We start from the raw sequence: 26,367 nt of genomic DNA on the forward strand, positions 1-26,367 counted from the left end.
TGAGTTGGCTTCAATCAAGAAACATCAGGAGTCACTACATATACCCTATTAATTTTAGGATTGCCATCCACTTATAATATTCACATAAATAGATTATTTTTTGAAAATCAAGAAAGGCTTTTCAAATATTTCATAACTAAAGTTCCTCTTTACCTATATTTTACCTCCTCAACACCTATATTCAGCATCACCCATGACCTCATAATAGCTCCTGCATTATTTCAGTGTTTTTTGTCCAGAAAGGGTTAAATGACTTGCTGAAACAGGTTTTCATTCTAGTTACTATTTGAGTTCAATAATGCATAATGGTAAACAGATTGTAACTAACTTTATAAAGGAGCTAGTTTCTTACTTTCTTTTAAAAATATCTTACCTTCCAATGCCCAAACAATGAAAGGGATCAGTCTTGAGAGCTTATTCATGTATATAGAAACTGATGATGATTGGACATGTAAGAAATAGTCTACATTTAAATGCTTGATGGCTACTTGAAACATAATGGCCATCTTTGAAACATGCCTCATAAGCACAGAAGTGGTGAATTCTGCACACCGCACAGCTGCCCTAAGTATACTCAATGACACTATTGATTTCAGCGGGAAGTTTTGTGACTCATAGAAGGTGACATCTTCTCTTCATTTAGTCGTCAAACATTTCTCATATGACTTTCTTCCTTTCTGTCTCTGTCTCATTCCCAAATACAGATGTGAATGAAGTCAACAAGTCCAATAGCTATTTATCAGCTTTCCATTTTGAGAAAGGTGGCTACAGGAGCCAAGAGGATGAGAGGGTCCTGCCCGTGACTTTCTTATTCCTTTGTCTTGATGAGAAAGCAAAGTTGCATATCATTATAGAAGAACAAAGAAAGAATTTCAAAGAAGTGTCATCTGGAAAAATGAATTAGGTCTTCAGTGATAGACTGCCATTGTTATATATAGAATTTTGTGGGGGGTGGAGGGGGAAGCTCTCTTGGCATCAGAGAGAAAAATTCAAAACCTGGAAGTTGTTTGAGGATTTACACACCCAGTTAGTTAGAGAAGCATCAAACAAGGAAGCAGGAGAAGTTGAGTGTTTCAACACCTAATATTTTAATGAGAAAAGTGAGGAAGCTAAGGCATTAGAAGGTGAACAGAAACTGTGTGTGATGGTACACACTTATGATCCCACCTGTTCTGGAGACCAATGATAAAGGTAGGAAGATGACAGTTAAGACCCTTCAAAGAACAGAGCAACCATACCAAAAACCAAACTAAAAGCAAAAGGCTGGTGGCAGGGCTCAAGTGTTGAGTGTTTGCCTAGCAAACACAATGAGGCCACTGAGTTTAGTCTCCTGTTTTCTTCTTCTACTACTACTGCTGCTGCTGCTGCTACTATGAAGGAGAAGTTGACTAATTATTTAATGAACGTATTTATCCTGTATCTCAAAACTTATTTATGGTGGAGCCAAGATACAAATCACTTCTGTGCCACCCAGACTTGTGCTAAACTTCTAGATCTTAAACTGATAGGACGTAAGCCCCACAAGAAAAGGCCACGATGTGGCCAATGGAAATCTCTTCGCTTAAACCTGATATTTAATTAATCACAGTTGGCAAAGTGTAGAGAATCTATTATAACAAATAGAAATCAGAAATTAAATATTCTCTCTGAACTAACCCAAAAGGAGGGAAAGAGATCATTTCTAGTGTAGTTCATGTGTGTAATATTAAATACGATTGAGAGAAGCTTGTTTGGCTTTTTTTCTTCAACAGACCAGTGTAGTTCTCTTTCTGAATTAAAAATGTCTCTGCATTTTATAAATCTAAAGCAAGGGAATTCTTAATGGAGAGAAACGATGATTAAATTGCTGACAAGAAATTGCACTTAAAGATCCAGAAGGCAGGCAATATAAACACAGGGGATAAACATGTCTGCCTGCATCAATCAAAGACAGCTGTGGTCTGCCCCCAGAAAGGTGAGCAATTATTTATGGAATTATGTCTCTTTCAATGATTCTATATTACAATTCTAGGAGCACCTGAATGAGAAACAGACAGTGCCATGGGACCAAGTAACCGAGATATCACGTGGATTTTCAAAATAAAGGGACTTTTACTTATACTGGAAGTAACATCATTATTAATGGGTATTTCTTTAGCTTTAAGAAAAAAAGAATAATTAAAAGGACTTAGATCATCTAGAAATATATATATACAAATATATATAATTTTAAATTTGTGTCTAATCCTGTCAATTATATATCAACACAAGTCTAAAGTGAAACAAAGTGGTGCCTAGAAATACAAGGGGAGAACTTGTTTCTTTTTTTTTTTTTTTTTCTGAGTCATTTTCTAGATCAGTACTGCAAAATCCTCTCTTCCACGTGGCAATGGTTGGGGTATTCATGAATGGGTTTAGTCTTTTGGTAACCCTGGCCATGAAGCTACCATACAGTTATGACCAAGATGCAAGCAGTTGAAAATAAAAAAGAGTACACTCATGAGATAAGGCTTTTCTAGGGGGCTTTTCTGAGAGTCAGATAGAAAAAGACACCTGGACAAATATCCTTAAGTTCTTCTTTGAAGCACTGTGGTCCGCACTCACAACCGTTTATCTACATCATTATCTACTCCAAGAGCTCTAGTCATGTCATAAAAAGTAGGTTGGTATAGCATTTGGAAGCCAAGTATAGGAGTTCCTTATATTGATTTAGATGAAATAGTGCTGACGTGTGTGAGTATTTGGTTTGTTGGCCCACAGCTGGTTACTCATGTAATGTTACAAAAAAACAAAAGAGCAAAAGAAAGGAAGGAGGCTAGATGCACTTGTCAAAACTACCTCTAAGAAAGGGAGAAGACAATGAGAAACAGACATAGGAATATAAGTGAATTAAAATAGCAGAAGCAGACCACTTAGCTTGATTCCCTCAAGCAACCCTGGAGACCATCCCTGCAAAGGTAATAGGAAATTAATGCTGCATCACTGTCACTATGAATGGCCTGGAACACTGATGGCCCTGCCAGGAAGGCCTTTCCTGTCTGGACCACCATGGTACTCATTGCATTTGTATGTAGACATCAGTGAGAAGCACAACAATGATCCATAACAATGAGTTATTCTGATAACCAGGGTGCATTAAAAGACTCTTCATTTTTTTTCCTAAAAATTGGTCTGTGTGTGTGTCCTTTTACATAGCTATATATATATATACATACATACATACATACATACATACATACATACATACATATATATATATATATGAACAGCATAGATCTGGAGTATGTTTAAAAAATATTACTTCCAAATACTTACTTGGCAGGGGGAGAGGGACTAGTCCTGGGACATGAATTCAGGGCCTGAACACTGTTTCCAATCTCTTTCTTTGTTGGAGGCTAGTGTTCTACCGACTTGAGCCACAGTTCCATTTCTAGCTTTTTGGTGGTTGACTGCCAGTACCAGTCTTAGGGACTTCCCTTCCTTCACTGGCTTTGCCGCACAACCCTTAGATCCAGATTCCTGAGTAGCTAGGTTTATAGGTATAAGCCATAGGTGCCTGTCTCTAAATCATTACTTTTCAAATTTATAAGTTCCTTTTGTTTATTTGAAAGTTCTTTTCTGGAGCAATGGCTTTACTGACAATGCCAAATAAATCTACAAGTTAATCTAATAGATTGTAAAAGACAAATAATTACACTTGGACATGATTAATTGAACAGCATTCTAAGTGTAGCACCTCGAGACCAAAGGAGGATTTTCTTGAGAGAGGATCACAAGGATTCAACAGCTGTGTGCACATGACCATATAAAATGATGGTTATTGAAATGAACTCCAAGTAATGGAAACAAGAGGGATTTTTAAAAATTGCTCTACTTGAAGTTATTTCTTTTTCCTCTCTTTTATTCCCTTTGGTTTATTCCCTGTTGTCACTGTGATTTCTGTACCCTTTGTCTTGTATACAGGTTGATCAGATTTGGGGAAGGGAAGGGAAATCACAGAAAAGGAGGGACAAAGAGTGAACCAATTCAACAAACACTAGGGTGTCTGTTCACTACGTTCACCAGACACTATGTTGGAAATGAACTTTACATTTTTGGAGGAAGACAGGTAGGGAGAGGGAAAGTGGGAGAGAATGAGAGATTGGGTAGCACTATTCAAAAACAAATGCACTCAATACTTTATTTATGTAACTATAACCCCTCTGTAATCACCTTTACGATAAAATTTAAATTAAAAATTATCATTCCTATTGCTCAATAATCACTAATAAATTTAAACCTCTAAAGCACAAAATTATTCAGTGTCCCTTTTATAGATTATTAAAACTATGAATTAAGGCTATACATTTTATTTGGCATAGATTTATTTCGGAAAAATTAATATTATACTTGTTTTCAATTAAATGCTAGCAAGTTTTCAAAACTGATATCAAGCTGGGCATAGGTCGCTCATGCCTGAGATGCTAGCCACTCATGAGACTGAGTTCAGAGGATCATGTTCCAAAGGCAGCCAGCCACCCAGTGAAGAGAAGTTCCTGAAGTTCCACCTCCAAAGTAAGTAGGAAAAAAAAAAGAGCTGGAGGTATGACTCAAATGGTAAAGTGAGTTCAAAAATCTGACTTCAATCACCATTACCACCAAAATATTAAAATAAATAAATAAATAACAGGCTCTAGTAGTGAACTAAAAGACACAGGGGAAAAAAGAGACTGGTCTTATTCTTATCTTTGAAATGTAAAACAATTTCTGTAATGTTAAAAATGAATTTCAGAAGTCCTGGATGCTATACTACTTCATCTCTTACTCTGTTTCAAAAGGAAAGAATAAGTGTCTACCAGTCCTCTCCAGTAGGGGTGAAAGAGAGAGTTACAGCAGCATTTTTATGACAACAACAATAGTCAGGTGACTGAATTTGATCCATTTTGTTTGCATCGTGCATTATAGAATAGAAAAAGAGTGTCTAAGAACTTCTGTGATTTTTCTTTTTAGCATCTGACAGTACATTTTGATTTTCCTCTAGAGTCCAAAGAAAGTAGCAATTTAATTATTCATTTGTACCATTTCCATTTTTCTTCCCTCCCTTTATATAAAGTCAAGTGCCAGGGCTAATGCAACTCAGGGCATACATATCCTCTGCAGGGTTGATGTATGCTTAAAACCTCATGGAAAGGAATCCCAGCTTTGCCTCCCTGAAATCTATAAAGAGCCTGGATCTCTTTCCACAAAACCTTTGTTGTTGTTGTTGTTGTTGTTAGAAGTACCCAGAGCTCATTTTGAAGTCAGCAGAGAAGTCTGTGACATACCGCACATAACTTATTTAACAGATGCATTTCTCCTGAAATAACTTCATTAATCATTTCTTTTACATAGTTTTTATAGCTAATTGGTAAATCTACCAGATGGAGCTTTAGGGATCCTCTGAAGAAGTTGTTGGGTAGGGAGAATATCGGCAAGTTTCACCAATTCTAAGATGAAACAGCTGTATGTAAATATGTGGTGCATATTTTTTTCTTTTGGTCAAAATAAGGTTTGATGTGGACCAAGTAATTAGATGTGTGTGTGTTTGTGTGTGTGTGTGAATCTGTGTGTGTGTGTGTGTGTGTTCAAAAGGGGTAACAATTAGTAATGTTTCTGGACTTTGTCAACCTGGGGGAAAATTGTCCTAGTTGATAACAAGTATTCTATAAAGAGATGGTTCCTAATTCTTAAAGATACAGAATACACTTCCTGTATGTATGTTAAATGCAAGCATGCCTAAATTACGAAAAGCCACTGTCTTTTTGCTAGGTAAAGAAATGTCTGGAATTACTTGAGTGACTAATGCTTTCACAAATCTCTCTAGGAAAAGGGAGGGGAGACTGGAAAAGTGAGTATTATCCAAAAATGCCACTGTCATCCTCATCATCAAAAATACTGAGGAAATCATGCTTAAGTAGTTGTACATAGGCGTTGTCATTTATCAAAGCAGGTTATAAATACAGTGCATCTTGATCCATGTCACTCCTTTCAACATCCTCACCCCCCCTCCCACTACCACCCCTTCCCTCACTGGTTTCAATGTTGTAGGTTATACATTGACTTCTTGACTATATTTTCCCCTTCTCCTCATCATTTATCTTCCCCTTTCCTCTAGACCACACCCCATTCCTTTCAACTACCCACTTCCTAGTGATTATTTTGTTCAACTGTGTCATTGCTTGTCTAAGGAATTACATTTTTGAGTCTTTTGAACCTTCCGTATTTCAGTTAATACATTGTGATACACTTGTATTTATTTATGAGTTTATATGATTAAACTAGCTTCCTATATAAAGGCAAACATGCGTCTGTTCTCTCTCTCTTCCTAAATCGTTTCACTTAACTTGATTTTTTCCAGGTCTTTCCATTTTTTTTAACAAATGGTATAATATAATTCTTTCTAATGAATAAGTAAAATCCCACAATTTCTTGATCCATTCACCCACTGAGGGGCATTTGAGCTGATTTTATACCTTGGCTTCATTTTCATTTTAGGAGCTTTCTTTGTACAATATGACAGAAATAGAAGGGAAGACAATCTGAGATATTAATGATTATTAGTTGAGATACCTAAGCCTTTTTACAATTTTTGTGTCAGTACTGGGGTTCGAATTCTGAGCCTCAAGCTCATGGAAGTACTTCACCTTTTAAGCCACACTTCCACATCTGGTTTTTTTGCTGGTAAAATAAGAGACAGGAAGCTCATGGATTTGAGTATCCTAGCTGGCTCTGAGCCTCCATCCTCAGAACTCTGCCAAGGAGTGAATTACCCAGAATCTCATTATCTAAGATATTTTGGTTTTTGTGCCAGTTCTGGGATTTGAAGTTAAGACATGGGAAGCTGTAGCTGACCTTTTTTGCTCAAAAGTAGAACTCTACCACTTGAGCCACAGCGATTCTTCCAACTTTTCTGGTGCTGAGTTGTAGATAAAGAATTTCACAAACCACTTGGCCCAGGCTGGATTCAAACTGCAATCCTCAGATCTCAGCTAGCTTTACAGATATGAGCTACCAGTATCCAGCTACCTTAGATATTTTGGTTTTCTTTTCTTTTTTTTAATTTATTTTTTGGTCATGGGCTTGAACTCAGGGCTTAGAGATCTTTAGCTCAAGGCTGGTGCTCTAGACAGCACCACTTCCCATTTTTCTGGCGGTTAATTGGAGATAAGAATCTAAAAGACTCTCTTGACCCCACTGGCTTTGAGTTACAATCCTCAAGTTTCAGCCTTCTGAGTAGCTAGAATTACAGGTGTGAACCACCAGTGCCTGTCTAGGACATTTTTTTAATGAAAGAAGTTTATGTCCTTTACTGGACTGTATACAGAGAAAATGTACCTGGACCTATTGTGACTTCAGCATGTACAATTGTGAAGTCATTTGGTTAAGGCATAAAACAGTTAATCACTGACACAGAGAAGTCTCTGTCTTTGAAACTCATTGGTGAAAAAGTGTTCACCAACTTGATCATTTCTCATAACTTACATATCAATCAATAGATCTAAAAAGAGATAGATCCAAAAATGAGATCTAAAAATAAGATAGAAATTGTAACGTGAAATAACAAGTCTATTTTAGTTCTCTGTGAAGGAACGAATATTGTTGCATGAACTATGTGGACAAAATTATTCCATTTATTCCAATAATGGGTTTTGTAAAGATCCTAAGCCATCCAAATTGATTTATTTTCCTGCAGAGCCTTTTTCATACAGACTTATACCAGCTGAGCTTTGTTCGTAAAGATAAGTTTTACTATTAAACAATTTTGCAGATAAATATTTAATTTTACCCTCCTAAATTTTTCCCCCACAGCGTTCTCTTATTACTTTTTTTCCCAAAGACTGTTGTTAAGAATGCATATTTTACATTTCCTCTTCCCTTCAAAAGAAACATGGACTCTATAGCCTCCCTCATAGGGAATAATTAGCACAGGTTTAGGCAAGTCACAGCAGAGGATCACAAGAGCCTAATCGCTATACCTTTATGAACACATAAGATGATGCTAAGTGAAATGAACTCCATGTTATGGAAATGATTGTTATATCACTGTTGTAATTACTTTCGACATGTGATGTGTAACCGTAGCTTCTATTGTTGATGCTCCTCTTGTATCCCCTTCCTGTGGTTGTACCTGCAGTATCTCTGTATCTCATCTGAGTACATTGGAAACCTTGTATACTGGTATTAGAACTAGGAAACCGAAAGGGAATACCAAAATCGAGAGACACCGGGTAAAAAGACAAACGACTGCAAAAGCAATACTTGCAAAGCTGTTTGGTGTAAATGAACTCAACAACTCTTGGGGGGAAAACGGAGAGGGGGAGGGGGAAGGGGAATGAGGGAGGAGGTAACAAACAGTACAAGAAATGTATCCAATGTAGGAAACTGTAACCTCTCTGCACATCAGTTTGACAATGAAAACTTTTTAAAAGAATTTTTTTATGAATAGGGTAGAGGTTGCCACTTCTAATGCCTGCAAGTGGCGTCCCGAGTACATGGTTTCCTTTGGCCTCCCTGAAGGAAAGAAAAGATGCCTTCCGCTTTTGACTTGGGCGGGGGGGGGGGGGGGGCAGAGGAATGAAGATCTCGCACCCTGCACGCTTCCCCGCCCCCCCCCCACCGTGCATATCCGTTTTCACCTCGATTTTGGAGTCTTTCCCCCCCATCCACTCCCCGTCGCCCCCCCCCCACCCCGGGCTGGCTGGGGCACACTTACTCTCTGCGGGCTCTTTGGACCGTCGGCCGCTGGAGGACTTCCTCAGGAGGCTGCGCCCCGAGGTGAAGAGGCTGGTGAGCTCCTCCAGGGGGCTGGTGGGCGTCCTGGAGCGCGAGCCGCCGCCCTGCGCCGCGCCCCCGTAGGTGTTCACCGCGGCGTGGATCATCTTGGCCCCGTCCTGGGACACGGGTCTGGGGGCGGCGGCGTGAGGCACGGATGGAGAGCTGCTGCGGGGGGCCAGGCTGCCCGACGAGTGCACGGCGGCGTCGTAGGGGGGAGGCCGCTTGAGGCTCAGGGGCGTCAGCGACCGCCCCATGCTCACGGGGGAGGGCGACGTGGAGTGGCTTTTGGGGTAACCGTGGGGGGATTGCGTGCGGTAGAGGGTGGAGGGGGGCGGCGGGGAGGAGGACAGCGCCCCGGGGGTGGTGGCGGGGGCCGAGGCCGGGGTGGATCCCAGGGCTCCGGGCTGCTGCTGCTCCTTGGCGTGGCCCGGGACGTGGGGGGGTGGCAGGGACGAGGGGGACCCCGTCGTCGCCTGCTTCAGGTAAGCCACGTTCTCCAGCACCGGCAGCTTGGTGACCTCCAGTGGGGTGAGCGGAGACTCGTCGGAATTGGGGGAGCAGTGCGCGGGGGCCGGGGGGAACACCAGCAAGGGGGGCCGGTGGGACAGCAAGTTGGGGAAGGGCGGGGGGATGTCGCAGAGCAGCCCCTTGGGGGGCTTGGCGAAGTCCAGGTCAGGCACGACGGGCGTAGCACACTGGGAAGAGCAGCTGTGGTGAGGGTCCAAGTCACACCTGGGGTCGTGGTGGCCCACGTCGTCGAACAGCGGGTATTTCATCTCCTCGTACACCGCCTCGCTCTGGTCGTCGTCCTCCCGGCTGCGGAAGTCGCGGAGGATGTTGCCCACCATCTCGATGTACACGGGCTCCTCCTCCTCCTCGGGGTCCCCCGCGGGGCTGCTGCCCATCTGGGATAGGGAGTACTCCCGAGTCAGCGAGGTCCTCCTCCCCGGGCCGGGCCTCTTGATGTAGGCCTCGTCGAAGGAGGTGCTCAGCTGGGTGTTGGGGTTGCGCTTGGGCTTCGGAGGGGGGATCTTCTTCGAGTATTCGTCACTGTGGGGCCTGGGTTTGGCGGACACTGAAAGAAGGGAGGGGAGAGGAGGATGAATAGGGCAGGAAAGGCATTCACCAGCGATTCGACGGCTGGGGTGACCGACTCCACACTGACTTGAGGCTTAGACGTAGAAGAAAACGCAACCAGGCCATCCCACGTTTCCTCTAGTACATTCTGGGGGTCAGAAGAGAGGGATTCTCATCTTCAGACGAATCGCTAGGTGCATGCGAATGAATGCATCACTCTACCCCTTGGGGCCACTTTTCCACTTCTTACTTTCTCACCCTTTGCTAGTTAGTTGGCAGATAAAGAGTTGAGGAAAGCTGGTGGGGGGGGGGGGGGAGAGGCTGGCGGCTCATGCCTGTCACCCTAGCTATTCAGGAGGCTGAGATCTGAGAAGCACACTTTGAAGACAGCCGCGGGGGGGGGGGGGGGGGGGGGAAGGAAAGTTCTACAACTCTTTATCTCAAATTCACCACCAGAAAATCAGAAGTGGTGCTGTGTGTGGCTCAAAGTCGTAGGACACTAGTCTTGAGCAAAAAAAAAAAAAAAGAACTCGGGGATAGTGCCCAGGCCCTAAGTTCAAGTCCCCTAAATGTGGAGGACTTTTCTGTCTGGGCTGGATTTGAATAGCCCTTTTCAAATCTCAGCCTCCTGAGCAGCAAAGATTTAAAGCATAAGCCACCAGTGCCTGGCTATCTAAAAATTTCTAAATGGAATCTTTCACAAACTTTATGTTAATTAGCATGTATGAATTAAGTAATAAATTGAGGAAAATAAAAGAAAGCAGCCTCTATTAGTCCAAATGCTCCTGAAATGCCGTAGACACTGAGCTCTTTTACTACTGCGCCTGTCAGACAAGATCAGATCTTTCTTCCATATAGGATACAATGGATTGTATCCATATAGGATACAAATTCCTTACCCTGCTAAGCATACTAAATCACTGTCATGATTCAAATAAATAACTCTTATAATAATAGTCTGATAGATCATGGGATATTGATGCAAAAAAAATCTTATGATGCTAGACAAGTTAATCTCTCAGTGTGCAGGTATTATTGTTAAGGATGTGTTTGTCTGTTTCTGTTTAGAAGATGTCCTGGAATGAATTTCCTAGCTATATTCCACCGGACACATCAGAATTCCTTGGAGTTTTAGGGAACAATAAGACAAAGAATGGTGCAGAAGCTTTGTGAATAATCTGCTGCAAACTCATAGCAGATATGTGTTTCAATGCATCCCACAGCCCCTACAAGAAGTCCCCCTTTTGACAGAACCTGCCACCATCCAGTAAGGTGGAACAAACAGACAAATGTCTTCATGTAAAATTCATCAGTTAACATGCAGGGAAAGTCCAGGAGTCTTGTTATTATCTAGTAGTTGTATTGATATATGATTATAACAATTATCACCATATTATGCAATGGGACAGACAGATAGTTAGGCTAGATGGTAGCATAGAATGTAATTTGACAGGATAGCTTATTGGTGCAAATCTTGAGGAAGTAATTGGACTTCTTTATGATTTTCAGCCTAAAGAGAGGACTTTCAAGCACAAATTAGGAAACACCTATTCTGCTTCCCCCCCATTTATCTTAACTTAATGACAAATTATGTACTCTCATAACATATAATCCATTTTGCTATACATTTCATTTTGCTAGGTGATCAGTGAATTCAAGTACTCTGTTCCATTGTATCTATGATAAAAATTGTACTCATCAACTAGCTTTTTGCAGAGAAGATAATAAATGCATTTCCACAATTCTCTTAACCTCTACTACAAAATAAAACTGGATGTCATTGTCTCCAAAAGGCTATAGCAGTCGAGTTCTAGAGTGTTCAAATAAAAAGCCTGAAGACACGATGGAACAAAAATTATCTAGATAATCCTTCTTTAGGAGTGCCCAAAGCAACCATTAGCCCTTCTCTGCACCACCCAACTTGGCATCAGTTTTACTGATTTTGAAATAAGTAAAATCTCAGATTATATTCCAAAGTTTGATTTGGAATAAAGTAACACTACACACTAGTGTTGAACAAGGGTGCCTTAGTACTGGGAGGATTTTGAAAGCATTAGGCTTTGAAAGAACAAAATCTCACTCAGCCAATTCTGGAAAAAATTGTTTTCAGTCATCTCAGCCACAGGGAATCTTCACTAACTCATACTGTGAGAAAACACTAACTACTGAATGCTGGGTTCTAGGGACTAGGTAGAATTCAGAATAGTTAGAGACTCTATGAGTGAAAGTCAGAGCAAAAAACAATGCGTTTGTCATGAACTATTTTTTCTTTATTTACCATATGACATTTGGTTATATGGTATATAGTGTGTTCAAATATCATATAGGGTCTTTTTTTTACAAGCTCACCTATGTAAGGAAAGTTCTAGAATGCTAGGTAACATGATTCTATAATCTATTCCATGTTCATCTCAGTTACTGAGAATTTTAAAAGTACAAAAAATTAAGTTGAAAATGTAATTTCTTTATAAGGCACTTAAAATAGTCCTGGGCTTAGTATAGATGCTGAAACATTGCTAATAAAAGACAATGAAATTCCAATTCAAATTTCCACATTGAACCATATTCAATCATAATAAAATGTTGATTTTTTATTGCTGTTAAATGAATTTCAAATTATTTCTAATAAGCCCAAAGATAGAAGCAATAATTCCTGTTCAGCTCCAGAACACAAATTTTGATCCTTAAAATAGAATAATGACAGCAGCATCAAATAAGCAGAAAGTGACATTTTTGAAATGAGATATGTGAGCACAAAGGTTAGGCATGGCTTTCCGTCATGCCTAGATGATCTGTCTTTCACAGTTAATTTTGGAAATTCACCATGTCCTTTGTCAATCTATCCTTCAGAAATACATTTTTCTTATTAAAAAAAAAAGTAATATCTGTCAATGTTCTTAACCCAAGGGGTGAAAAGAAAACAGAGCATAGGTCAGCATTTCCTATCTGAAAACACTCTGTAGCTACCAAGTCCCTGATTTGGAAGGACTGTTAAACATTTATTGTTTAAATCATCAAGAAGCAAATTAAATTCTTTCTCAAATGAACTTTGAAAGCAAACCATATAATTGGAATTAACCTTCTATATCCTTTTGAACAAAGACAGTGACGGGTGATGATGCGCTATCCATTATTTCATATGTAGGGTCAAGTATCATCCAAGTTCTATTCTGACATCATGGTAGTGAGGCAGCAGCAAAGGTCTGTATAACAAATCCATATTTATAATATGTGGCCAAATGGAAAATGTGTACCTGCTGTAGGTAAATCATGTCTACACTGTGCAATTCCAAACAAGCTGGTTTTGAAGGTGACAGACACATTTCCCACTTTTAGCAGAATTGTGCTCACAATAACTCTCTTTTCACAACTCACGATTCAAGGCTTTGAGGGATATTTTTATTTTCACAGTCACAAGCCCCATAATACTATCTACATTTTCTTAAAATTCAGATGTTGGTGAAGAAATGCAAATATCCTGAGATTATTTAAAGTCGGAACAAGAAAGTGCCATAATGTACAAAATGGACCAGGTTTCAAGCTGTGGCTGTAGATTTGGTAACAGTAAAAGAAGATTCACATTGATATTTCAATAGAAGAAAACAAAGTAAGGCATGAAACTGATTTTCAAGTATGATCTTCCCTTAAATGTTTGGCAATTACTAAACAACCTATTTCTTCTCTCATTAAATCTTGCAGCTTTCTCTGCTTTTGAAATGCAGCCAGCTACCATGGAATGAGAAGTTAAACCTCTCTGAGATCACCACATAGTAATGGAGCCCAGGCTAGCTCTGGTGAAATGAGTTATAACCAAAATCAATAAGGGAAAATAAAATTCCAGCCATGTGGCCTCAGTGAAGCTGCCCCAGTCACCGTGACCCTAATGATTTGAGTCATAGCATACGACATTTTGAATAAATGAAAGACCATTTCCATTGTCTGCTGTAGAATTTGTCTCACAGAATTAGGAACGATATAACCAGGACTTTTATATCTCAAGATTTTGAGACAATCCATCACTCAGTTATACATATCTCAAACAGATACCAGAAGCATAATAGCATAATTTTGTTTCCTAAATGTAATTTTTGGTGTCAACATGGAGATAAGGTAAAAAACTGTGCTGTTGTTTTGGCAAAATGGGAGAAGATGGTTGCGTATAATGATGTCAAAATCTCAAGATGTACCTAATGAAGTTTTAGCTCTTACTAAGGAGAGTTCCAGAAGAGTATGAAAGTATAAATACTTATTTTAGCTACATGCCATAAAGAAGGGAATGCAATTGAGAGAGGAAAGTGCTTAGTGCTCCAACAGAAATGTAGGCAAGAAGCCAAGGCAGTATTTGCCTAGATGCTTTCTCTGGCAAGTAAATGATTGAAACTAAAACGCCCTGACAAAAAGTCAAATCCAGATTCTCATCAGTAAAACGTGGCCTGGGACAAAAAAAAATCAAATTAAGGTTATAGCTATAAGATGATTGTTGAGAACTCTGAAAGATTACAGGTCATGAACCTAGGGCTTTTAAGAATCGTATAGGTATTTTACAATACCCTAACCATATTCCTAAGTACAAAGGAGACTGCCTCAAATAAATTCTTGGTTCTATCTTCTATTTAATGAAATTGAATACAATCTGATTCATTGAAAGCCCACACAGTTATAAAGGTGGTGTCAAACTCAAATGTGCCAGAGAAAGTTCAAGATTTAAATTGAGAAAACCAAACCAAACAAACAAAAATAAAATATGAGTAACAAATTTATAAAGGATTGCAAGGAGGATAAGAAAATTACTCACCTACAAAAAACAGGTTGGGCCATTCCTTATAGACCACAAAGGATGATTTGGAAGGCAGATTCCAGATGCCTGGCAGAAAAATCAAGCCCTGCAGATATCTACATACAACCCAAGGAACTACAACAAAGAGCTTCTGCCTGAGACTCTGTACCCATGGAACCTCATTACATGTGGGAATCATAAACATAATGAAATTTCAGATCTGAAGCTGATGTAATATTCAATGAAATTACTAGGCAACTGTCAAAATTTAGGTAAAACAACCATTTCTTCCTTCCCATTCTGCATTCTTTCTATTACTAATGGAAGCTTGTTTCATTCTGAATCACAAAAAAATTCTGCCTTGTAACTTGCCTTGATCAACAGAATATGCCAAAAGTAAGATACTAGATTTTAATTTTTCTATCCTGAAAGCCAATTCATATATAAGACCTCCTAAATCAATATGCTATTAAGAAACCCAATCTAGTCCTCACAAGTTGCCATGTGGAAAAGAAAGATGTCCAGACATTGCCATTAAACATTTATGTATGTTTCAACTGCCAGGGGAGTATAACTCTAACCAATGTTGTATAGGGCAAAGGAACTACCCATATAAGCAAAAGAACCTCAAAGGGTAATGAGAAATAATAAGGTCTTGTTGTTTTAAGTTGTGACCTTTAGAGTTGGCTTATTTTACAGTAATAAATAACTGACAAACTTTTTCGAAATTAATTTCTGGTTCATGTGGATATCTTGTAGAAAAACACTATTGTCATTTTCATGGAACTAGGGTACACATTGTACTCTGAGACAGAAAGCATCCTTGCAGAATATCAAGATTAAAGAAGCAAGATTACTTCCTGAGCATTAGAAGGTCACCCCAAGATGATTCAACAAGCAGATATAAAAAGAGATTGCATACACTCTGGTTTAAAATTAAAAAAAAACAAACTGGGTTAAAATCAGAGCTGGAATAATCAACACATATAAAGGAAGAGACATACATAGTAGAGCTTGCTTATACCAAAAATGTAAAACTAGTAGAATCATCACGTTCAATCTGACCCCAGGATCTCTGTACTGTGGAAATAGGCTGGACATAGCAGGTGGAAAGAGCCTGAAACTATTACTTCTATAATTTTATGAATCAGTTACTGATTTTTTTGCATCAAATTTACCAAGAGATCTTTCAATATTGTTTTATTTCCAAGACACATGAATATGCCATTAGGAACAAGCAAATTCCGGCTTCAAACACCAACCACTTTGGAGCTTGGTTGCTGTAACATTTAATAAGATGAAGTTTCTGGGTTTGTAATTTGAGATCACTGGTACACCAAGGCAAATCTACCCCAGTAACACTGTTTCATGGAAATCTGTCCAAGCAGTTACCTCCTCCCCCCAAAATACAATCCTCTACTTGCAGTGCTTATTCAAATTTCCTAATTTGGTATTTTAATGATAGCCAAGTACCTCATTTCCAAGTTATTTTCCTGCTTTAGACACCGGAAACCTATTAGGTGTGACCTACACTTATATGGGACTGAAGGGGGGGCAGGGTGCTATGCTAGTGCAGGCTATTGGGGTGCACTCACCCTTGCATCCCTCACTGAGATACGGAAGGAAGATACAGAGAAAGAACTGGATATAACGTGTTCCTCCTGGAAAGAAGCCATTTGGCAGGGGCAATCCCAGTTGGAGGGTAGGTTAAAATATTAGTTTCAATCACTTAACAGAAGTAAAAATTAGAGAATACATAGGAGAAAAATGCCAACAGTTGAAAGAGATCAAATTCCACAATCGGACGGCTAGGGATTCTCGTCATCCAATCATATAGCAAGTATTCTCAAACCACTGTTTCTGCTACAAGATAGAAATGTTTATAGATCTGATTATAAGAACATAATGTGAAAATTAATGTGTTCATTTAAAACGCTTAGCAAAATGCCAGCTATTTGAAATGTTCTCAAAACAGGTTTCTTTGTTTCTTTCTCTGTTCTCTATGTCACAAGTTTGTTTCTCCTTCCAAGAATGATCATGCCCCACACCTATAACACTCCTAAACTTTTGATCGGAGTCCACCCCTACTACTCATCATAAGCTGAAAAGTTCAAAATGTATTTAATGCACCTAACCTGCCAAACAATGTAGCTTAGCCAGACAGTACCCTATTGAATATCCATCATTTCCCTCCTGACTGAATTGCTGATTGTGAGCCATTGCTCCCTTAGGTTTGCTAAGCATCACAGGACAGTTTTACATATCCCTGGAGTTGGATGAAATTTCATGATATGTTTTCTACTGAATGTGTATCAAAGTTGCACTTTCATAAAGCAATCATAAACCAACCAATTGTATATGGGAGACCATTTGTAGCTGTTTGACTCTGCTGTGTCACTCAGATCTCAATATAAAGGCACCCACTTTGTAGAAATCCTCCATAACAAGTCATGGAGGAGTTCACGAATTTACCAATCTTGCTTTCTTCTCAGTTGGTTTATGTTACCTTCTAGGGGGAAGTGCCACTATAGTGCTTTCCCCAATTTGACTATAATCCCCACAGCAGCAGCAAGTAGATACCTGTAGACTTAATCTTTGACAACTCATTGAGATAATCTGACTGGAAAAAGTCCTGATAGATATTTACTCTCTCAGGAGTGAATGGGAGATCTGTGATGTTCTTAGGATAGGTGTTAAGATGTCAGTTATTTTCCAATGAATTAAGAGGGCCATGAACTCAAATGGTAGAGCACTAGCCTAGAGCTAAACAGCTAAGGAACAGTGCCCAGGCCAAGTTCAAGCACCACAATAAAAAAAAATTTAATATACCAATGACATTCAAAACAATGTCACCTACATGGTACATAGGAAACCAAAGGATTTTAAAATTCCACTCAAACTCTCATCCTGCCTGTGTAGGATGCTGCTGCATCAGGCTCTTGCTTCCATGTAAAGAACGAAGACAATGAATGCCACATCGAGTTTAAGTTTTACTTCTGTAATAGCATCCAGACCTCTAATCATTCTAGACTTAATTTTCATCCTTTGTTTTCCATTGGCATTCTTTAGACATCTTTCACTGACTAAAGTATAGAACCTTTGTTCCCTATACATCCTTTCTCTCTCTATATATAGATAGATAGATAGATTTATAGTTATCTGTCTCTCTATATATAACATATCTAGATATGTTTATATCTGTCTATAATATATTTATATATATCTTTATATATCTATGAGTCTCTCTATTACATATATGTTCAAATATTTTCCTATGTTTCCATCTTCTTCTCCAAATAAGGTGCCTTCTATGCTTCACGTACCAGTTCAAATGTCACCAGCTCTTCCTTATCTTTGTATTTTTTTCCTTAGTGTTTTACCTATTCTTTTAATTTCAACTTTCTTATTTTCTAACTCATACCAACTCTTTTATACTAAAGGATCCAAACTTTACAAATGGAAAAATAACACAACTTTGTAAAAGCCACAAAAACCTAATACAGAGACTTATACCCAATAGTCAATAGATAATTACTATAAATACCTGTTCACTGGACAATAAGCGATAAGTGTATGTTTATAAAGTATCAAATGTTTTTTCTTATTCCTTCCTGTTCTTTTCTTTCTCCTCTCCACCCCCAATTTTATGAAATTATAGCTAATTTTAATAAGTTTAAATATTCTTTATCTGAAACATTAGGAGTTTTTCTGAAGAAGAATAATTTAAGTAAACACACACAGGTTATGACAAAACTTAGAATTCTTCACATTGTTTACACCTCTGCGCAGGGGTCAATCAACTCAAGCCAGGAAGAGATAAATTATTAAATCATTGCTTACAACTCTTTCCTACTATGACTAAATATTTCCAAGCCCTCAGATAGTTATCTCTCTACCTACATAATAATTGTTGTTTATAGCATCTCTGCCTACTGAGAAAGGAAGTTATCAAGTAAGTTGGTTTCCTATTTTGAGAGAAAAAAATGTAGTAAGACCCAAGTACCAGTAGAACATGAATAGTGCTGAGCACCCAAAAGAAGCTTAGGTAATTTGGCTTCTACCCTAGAGGATATTATATTAAGGAAAAGTAAATTGAGAGAAAAATCTAATTAACCATTAAAACATTTCTCTTATCCCATGAGTGGTCAACCCTGTGGTAACTGAATTCCTGCAGTTCCCTAGATAAAAGGCCACAGGTGATGATCTTTTGTAAGTGTCCTGGCTGTAAAGACAAAGTATCTGAGATCACAGAGGAAGCAGGAACAATTCCAAAGCCACACACCATTTTGCCACCATGCTAACGTTATATTGATGTGTGCTACCTTCTCTAAAAGAACTATGACTTCAATAATAGTGCTATAAAGTTAGAACATAGCAATTATTTTACTAAATCAGACAATGAGCCCTACGGGACTGTTTATCAAAGTTTCACTACATTCCTATACAGTTGACACAATCATCAACATGGTTTCTCAGATGCTCCCAATTAATACAATAGAATTTGAACTATTGGTCCAAATTCAGAATCTTGTTGTAAACCCAGGTTATCTAATTCTAGTTGCCATACTATAAAAATTAATAATTTGTATGGATGATACTGTCTTCCTTCTAAAATATTTTACAAATATATGAGTGTTTTAAGTCATTTTTAACAAAAATATTATGAATGCTCTTCCATGAATTAACTTAGTTCAGACCTCATATTACTACCTGTGTAGCTTTGAGAAAGACAACCCTAAACTCTTCAAGTCTCTCTGAATTTATTCAGTAAATATACTGACGTGTATTCACAGAATATTGTGAAGATCTTAAAGAATACTATATTTGAAGTTTAACATATAAAAGCAATAGTATTATCATTTATTGCCACCATAAAAATATCTCTGTCTACATTGAAAACTATAATGAGAGCATACGATTTTATATACATTTCACAGTATTTAGTAGCACAGAGCTATAAAAATTAATGGTGCCAATACAAAGCACCACTAACTCTAGGAAATTGTAAAATGAATGATTGCCCAAGTAAATATAGATTTTATGTTCATTGAGCTGTGAGATCAATATTTTACTTTCCTTCTATATTAGCTTTATATCCCACGTATGTCCATATAATTGAATAATTTTACTTTGAAAAATATAACTTGTAAGAAAAATCCATTAGGTGTTGGAATTTTCTTGCTGATTTCAGTGTTGGCAGTTTAGATTCTTAATACAAATTTTATTTATTTATTTATTGTGCCAGTCCTGGGGCCTGGGATCAGGGCCTGGGCACTGTCCTGGCTTTTTTTGTTCAAGGCACAAGTGCTTGAGCCACAGCACTATCTCCAGCGTTTTCTGTTTAAGTGGTGATGAGGAATCAAACCCAGTGCTTCATGCATGGTAAGCAAGCACTCTAGAGCTAAGCCACATTCCCAGCCCCATAAATTCATTTTTAAAAGATGCTTTTCATTATATTAGTTTTAATTGTAAAATGAAATTTAAGTAAAATAAAAGGGAGAATGAAGGGTGTATTTATGTGTGTCAATGCAAAAAAGTCTAATGGTATACGAGCTCCTGTTTATTCCTAGTCAAAGACAGAACCCCCTATGTTTTGAGAAATGGCATTTCTCAAACTAAGGAAAAGTATAAGTAGATTTCAAACACATCTTTACAAAAATGAATGGTTCATCTAAGAACATTCTCAGATTTTCTATCATGAGCATATGACAGATATGTAGGTTTTTGCTTATGGAATTCAGTTTTTGGTGTTATACAGCCTGTCATTCATGTATAATGTACTCCACATTTCTGAATAGTTGGATTGGAAAATGGAAAGGATTTTTGTTGCTGTTATCTTGCATAATTTTTATTTGGTTGCAAAGACCAACTTATTCTAAATGTGTTGTTGTTGTTTAGCATAACTCTTTTTCATTTCTGTATGTTTATTCAGATGAAGAAAACAGTTTCTTCCAGACCACACTGGCTTGACCCACATCTGAGTCTCTGTAACCACGGAGGTCCCTCAACTGGCATGTGCTGAAACTCATCATAGCGGTTCCAAACCACGGGAAAAACCAATGCACCATTTGCCAATGGAAAAGTATAAACCTTGATTTTAAGCCAAATGCCTCAGACCAAACTTTATCTGTTTTTGCTTATATTAATTAGAAACCTTGAATTACCAAAGGAATTTCAGAGAAAAATAAATTGTCAGCATCAGGGCCTAGAACATGTCCTCAGCAGGTCTCACTGAAGCAGGGTCTCCTCTCAGGGACTGAAGCCAACATTGCCTTGGGTAGAGTCATGGGCTAATGATGAATCTTGGACTTTCTTAATTAGAAAAGTTTTGACAAGAGTAGAGGCTACTATTTGGTTTTAGTTTTAAATGTAGATTTCTCTTCTTGACAGTAACAATCCATCCAGATGACATGAATGCTGAGCCTAAACATTAAGAATAAGGACGTTATGGCTTACCCAGCCTGTATCATCCTGATTCTTGTCCTCAGATTACTCCTTTTATAAGACTTATGTCTTTCCACCTCCCACGTCACATCTTAAATATCTAACTCAGTATCAGATTGGAATTTTAATTTAAAAGTCAAACTTCCATTTATAGAAACTGTAATTAATGATAATTTAGAGCAACGGTCTGAAACCTAATTTCAAATATACTTTCTAGCTCAAATTTGAGTACATTGTGTATATATGTGTATATATGTAAAACTATATATAATTCATATGGACATAAATGTAAAGCTTTATGTACATCTCTTTATATCCAAAAGTATCTGAGTTTGGGTCATTGGTGTAAATATCCCTAATAAAGTTGTAATTACATATAATTAATTCTGACCATGTTATAAACACACTTCTTCAACTCCTGTTCAAAGTTTGGCAAAGGCTTCTACTATGCTTAGGAAGTTTCCCACAAAGATTGATGGCATGGTCACCAGCTCACTGTCTCTATTTTGAGATTCTGGAATCCTTTAGAAGCAAAGTAAAGAGGAAGGAGGTTAGGTCCCTGGGCTAACAGACAAAGCAATGCAAAGGAGTGTGGTGCTGGAAATGTCCCAGGAGAGAGATAGGGCCCAGATATTAATCCTAAGGAGACCAAGGTCTGAGGTGGAGCCCAGACAGCTCTGCAGATCCAGACTCTACAGAACAAGCACACGAGCTAACTGGGAACAGTGCTGCCTTTTCTATTTGCTCTCTGAAGGTCCTTGAGCAAGTTTATCACCACCATGCTTTCCAAACAGCACAAAGACCCAAACACGGAAGAGACAAATTTTTCTCAGCCAACAGGAATTTTAGGATGACCTTGGAGATACGAATCCTCTCCAATCAAATTCACTGCCTCAAATTCTTCCACAATCACCCTAGAGTTTACAGCACTTAGGAGCAGAGAATACAAGTTTGACTAAAGTAACGCCCAGAAAGTGGCTTGAACACAAGAACCAGAAATCCAGAAATCAGGGAATAAATGACACACTGGAAGCTTACGGTAAACACGCATGTAGAATAAGTAGGGGAGCACATGGCCCTGGATTTCTAGAATTTCTCTCTGTATTTCTATGAACCAATTCTATTGGGAAGAATTGTTTTCCTCATTTACGTATCATTTGTCATATGCCCACGCAAGGCAAGAGCAGAAACTGTTCTTTCCCCCCCAGTGAATTTACCATTTAAAGGGGAAACAAAACACATATAATTTATAACTATTTCCAGCAAGTGAGATTCACAACTGACAAAACAAGAAGGAAAAGCATTAGTGAATTCAAACTGTTCTCCCACTCCTTCCGCCCTACCGTCTCCAGATTGCATCATGAGCTTGTTGCAACATTCTAGTCTTCTAATTTGTACCGTGGACCATAACTTTTCAAAAGCCCAAAAGTGAGTCCTTTCATGAAGGATTTCTTTTACATCATAATAGGTTCAGTGCTGTACATTGAAGGAGGCAATTGAAAAGTTGTGACCCCAAATTCCAGGCAACAATCCCCTGGAGGTGAACCAATGACTTAACATTTAATGTCAAGATGTACCAGAGGTGCAAAACAAAATGATTTTGCAGGCTATTGCAAGAAAATAAATAATAAACATACTAAATTGTAGTTGTGCTGTGTTGTGCGGGGCATGTGTGCGTGTGTGTGTGTGTGTATGTGTGTGTGCTAAATTCAGGGGCTGACCACTGCTCCTAAGCTTTTTATGCTCAAGGATAACACTTTAACACTTGGTTCAAAGCTCCACTTCCAGCTTGTTGGTAGTAAATTGGAGGTAAGCAGCTCACAGATTTTCCTGCCTCAGCTGGTTTTGAACAGTGATCCTTACATCTGAGTCTCCTAACCAGATAGGATTATAGGCATAAACCACCAGTACCTAGTTTGTATTAATTTTCTTTTTTTTCTTTGAAAGATTTTTTAAATTTAATTTTGTTGTCAAATTGATGTACAGAGAGGTTACAGTTGCATATATTACAGTTACATATGTAAGGTAGTGAGTACATTTCTTGTCATAGTTACCCCCTCCCTCATTTTTTCTCCCATCTTCCCTCCTCCCCAATCCCTTACCCTGACCCCAAGTTGCACAATTAATTTCCAGCATGTTGTCTTGTGAAGATTACTGTTGGGTCGGGAGGCCCTTTATCCTTGGTCTCACCATTTTGATGTTCCCCTTCCCTTCCCTAATTCAGATAAGCAGCAACAATCTAGATGTTTCAGATAACATCCTCTACTTCACTCATAGTAACAATACTCAGTAAACTCTAATTTTTTCTGTTAGTTGGTTGGTATTTATTTTTCCTCCTGGGATGCTTGTACTATAACAACCCTACCTGTCCTTCTCTCTTTTCTATGTCCAAAGCCTAATCAGAGTACTGTAATATAGAAGGAACTTTTATTAATATGATGAATGGATGAACACAGTAACTCAGAAATATGAGGTATTTTGTTTTGTAGTGCTATGTATTCACTAATTTTTATTTAATCTTCCTAATTTCATCTTCTCCCCATCTCCTCCAGGTTCATTCTATGAAGCCACATGAGCCACCCACTTTAGCCTATTTATCTATTCTTGTTCTGATTTCAGAGACTTTGCCCTTGCCCTTTATGTCTAGTATATCAATCTACATGGCTTCCATTATTTCTTTCAATTCTGACCCAATCATTGAAGGTTTCTCGTGACCATCTTATTCTGTAGTTATTCTGTTACAAAATTAGAGAGGAAATAAAGCATGCCCTTTCATTTTATACCATGCATTTCTTGAGGTTAATATCCTGCTCAAGGAGGTGAAAAATCAGTTCTTGAAATATAAAAATGTCTTTATTTTCAGGCTTAAGTTTTAGGTAAAGTTATGGCATGTAAGTAGGTACTCAATATGTCAATTTGGTTTTTCAATTTCATGAGAGTGTTTTTATCTCCTTATAGGAATAATAATGAAAAATGATCTGAAACTCTTTCATTCCAACTCAAATATCTAAAGGTTTTTTTCATTTAAAAATTGTGTTGGAATTTTTAAGTGCCTTCCATCTTTTTTTCATTTAACTCCTCCTCACTTCCAAATAGTGCAAGATCAAATTCAACCATAGACTCAAAGGAGAGGGCCTTTCCATAAATTCATGAAGAATTTCTGATAATAAATAAAGGAAGTTGGTCACTGATCGCAAATGGCAAACAGCTTCATTCAGCTTTAGGGGCACGTTAACGTCAGCATTCTGTAAGCCATTTCAGGCATCTCAAAGACAATCCCTAGAAATATTATTGCTTTTCTAATTGAGGTCAGACAATGGGAAGCTTTTTCAAATCCCCAGACATAGCACTTTAAAAAAATTGGCATTTGTACAATGCCTTCATTTAAGATCTTCCTTTAAAAGCATCCGTTCAGTGATAAATGAGCGACTGGGCTGGCATGCCTTTTCTTTACTGACACTCGTATTTCAGAAAGTCAGGATTATGATTGGAGAAGCACAATATCAAAGACAAGGCTCATATCAGTCCCCAGAGCAAGAGCAGCTGAAATTAGAATTATCACTAGTGTTTCCTCCCAGGTACAATTTGGAATCCATCAAATGGACAGAAGGGAGTGATACGAAAACATAAACAGAGGAGGGAGAAGGAAGGAGGGAGGGAGAGAGGAAGGGATGGAGAAAAACACAGCCTCTATCTCTCAGTACAATAATTAAAAAAAACAAAAAACTATTTCTCCAGGTTGTCATAAAACCTCCTCAAGGATGACTCAATTTCCAAAAACCAAACAAGCAGGAGTTTTCCATTAACATGTCAGGAAGTACTCAGCCCCCAGTTGTGCTGAGCTTTTGGTAGGAAGCTGAGTTATGTGATCATGCTGAGAAAACATTTTTGTTTTCCTTGCTCATTTCCAGGAATCAGATTGGTCTCATAGTAGAGACTAGAGTCATACATTTAAAGAGAAGCTGTAGTAGGCAGAATATGACAACCTCAAAGATATTTATATCATACAACCTGAAACTTATGAACATACTACGTAGCAAAGGAGACATTGCACAGGTGATGCTTATGCACCTGGAGATGATCATCTTAGTGTCATTTATTCAGAGGTGGCCACTCTAGTCAGAGAAATCTTTAAAACAGAGAATCTGTTCTTAGCTGTTGTCAGAAAAAGAGATAATGGCTACTCAATGATAGAACTCTGTTACCAAACCTCCAGAACATGATAGTCAGAAAGGTAGGATAACAGGAGAATTCTACCATCCTTTGAAGAAGGAAGAAGAAAGTTGTCCATCAAGTCCATATATGGTCTTTACAAGCTAGAAAAGAGGCCCTCTTCTGTGGTCCCAAGAAAATAATACAGTCATGCTGACACCTTGGTTGTAATTTGGCAAGACTCATGTCAGACAGAATTATCAGACAATAAATTTGTGTTGTTTTAATCTGCTCAATTTATGACCATTCCTGCAGTGAAGGGAAACTATTTCAAAACTACACACCTTATTACAGCCATCACTTTGGGGACTTAGTTGGGCTTTGCAGGATATTGATTCTCTCATGATCATGAGCCTTTCTGATCTTCTTAGGGAGAAGTCTTGCCTACTCCATTGTTCATTGATGACTGAGAGGCAGATACTACCTTTACTAGACATGTCACCCAAACACCTTACATGTTGGTTCATGAAACTAGTCCTTCTGGGACAATCAAAGTATCCTGTTGGAGGGTCATATTGTGGAGTCAATCAATCAGTACTTGTATTAGTCACTTCTGTATTGTTATAACTTGAGGCAGGCTACTTTTGAAGAAAAGAGGTTTACTTAGTCCACATCTTAGAAGCAGAGGTCCTAGGCTGGGCAGTCCCATTGGTTCAGTCCCTGATTGGGACCTAATGGCTAATAGAATCACAACAGCAGGAGTGTGTATGCATAAAAGAGGTCACATCTCAAAACAGGAAGTCACAGAGACACCCCCTCCCCTTATCTCTGTGAAGGGCAACATCCCCAATGACCTAAACACCTCCCAATAGGCTTCACCACTTCAACACTCTCATACTGAGAAACAAACTCTCCAAACATGTGCCTTTGGGGATAAATTACATCAAAAACCAAAGCAGTAGCAAAAGCAGTACAGACTCCAAAGAGTAAAACTAGGGCAGGAAAAAAATATTTCTGAGATGTTTTCCTCAGATCATTTAAATTATTACTAAAATGCATTAGTCAAAATTATTCTACATTATTTATTCAACTATGTCTTTGTTAGAAAAGTAAAAGACAATGCAATTCAACCTAATCTTAAAGTA

At 38.4% G+C, this 26,367-nt stretch overlaps 1 protein-coding gene across 2 annotated transcripts in view; it reads right to left on the reverse strand.

Annotated features, from left to right (window-relative positions):
• Nyap2 (neuronal tyrosine-phosphorylated phosphoinositide-3-kinase adaptor 2) overlaps positions 1 to 26,367 on the reverse strand; it is a 219,730-nt gene that overhangs the window by 85,440 nt on the left and 107,923 nt on the right. Inside the window, exons 3-4 of one of the 2 annotated variants that reach the window (XM_048344648.1) lie at positions 10,651 to 10,667; positions 8,711 to 9,847 (exon numbers count right to left, since the gene is read on the reverse strand). In XM_048344648.1, the coding sequence (XP_048200605.1) occupies positions 8,711 to 9,847; positions 10,651 to 10,667 (1,154 nt within the window). The remainder of the gene's footprint in view (positions 1 to 8,710; positions 9,848 to 10,650; positions 10,668 to 26,367) is intronic. The other variant, XM_048344647.1, reaches the window with a different exon arrangement.

Source organism: Perognathus longimembris, chromosome 4, assembly GCF_023159225.1.
Source record: "Perognathus longimembris pacificus isolate PPM17 chromosome 4, ASM2315922v1, whole genome shotgun sequence".
Taxonomy (NCBI): Eukaryota; Metazoa; Chordata; class Mammalia; order Rodentia; family Heteromyidae; genus Perognathus; species Perognathus longimembris.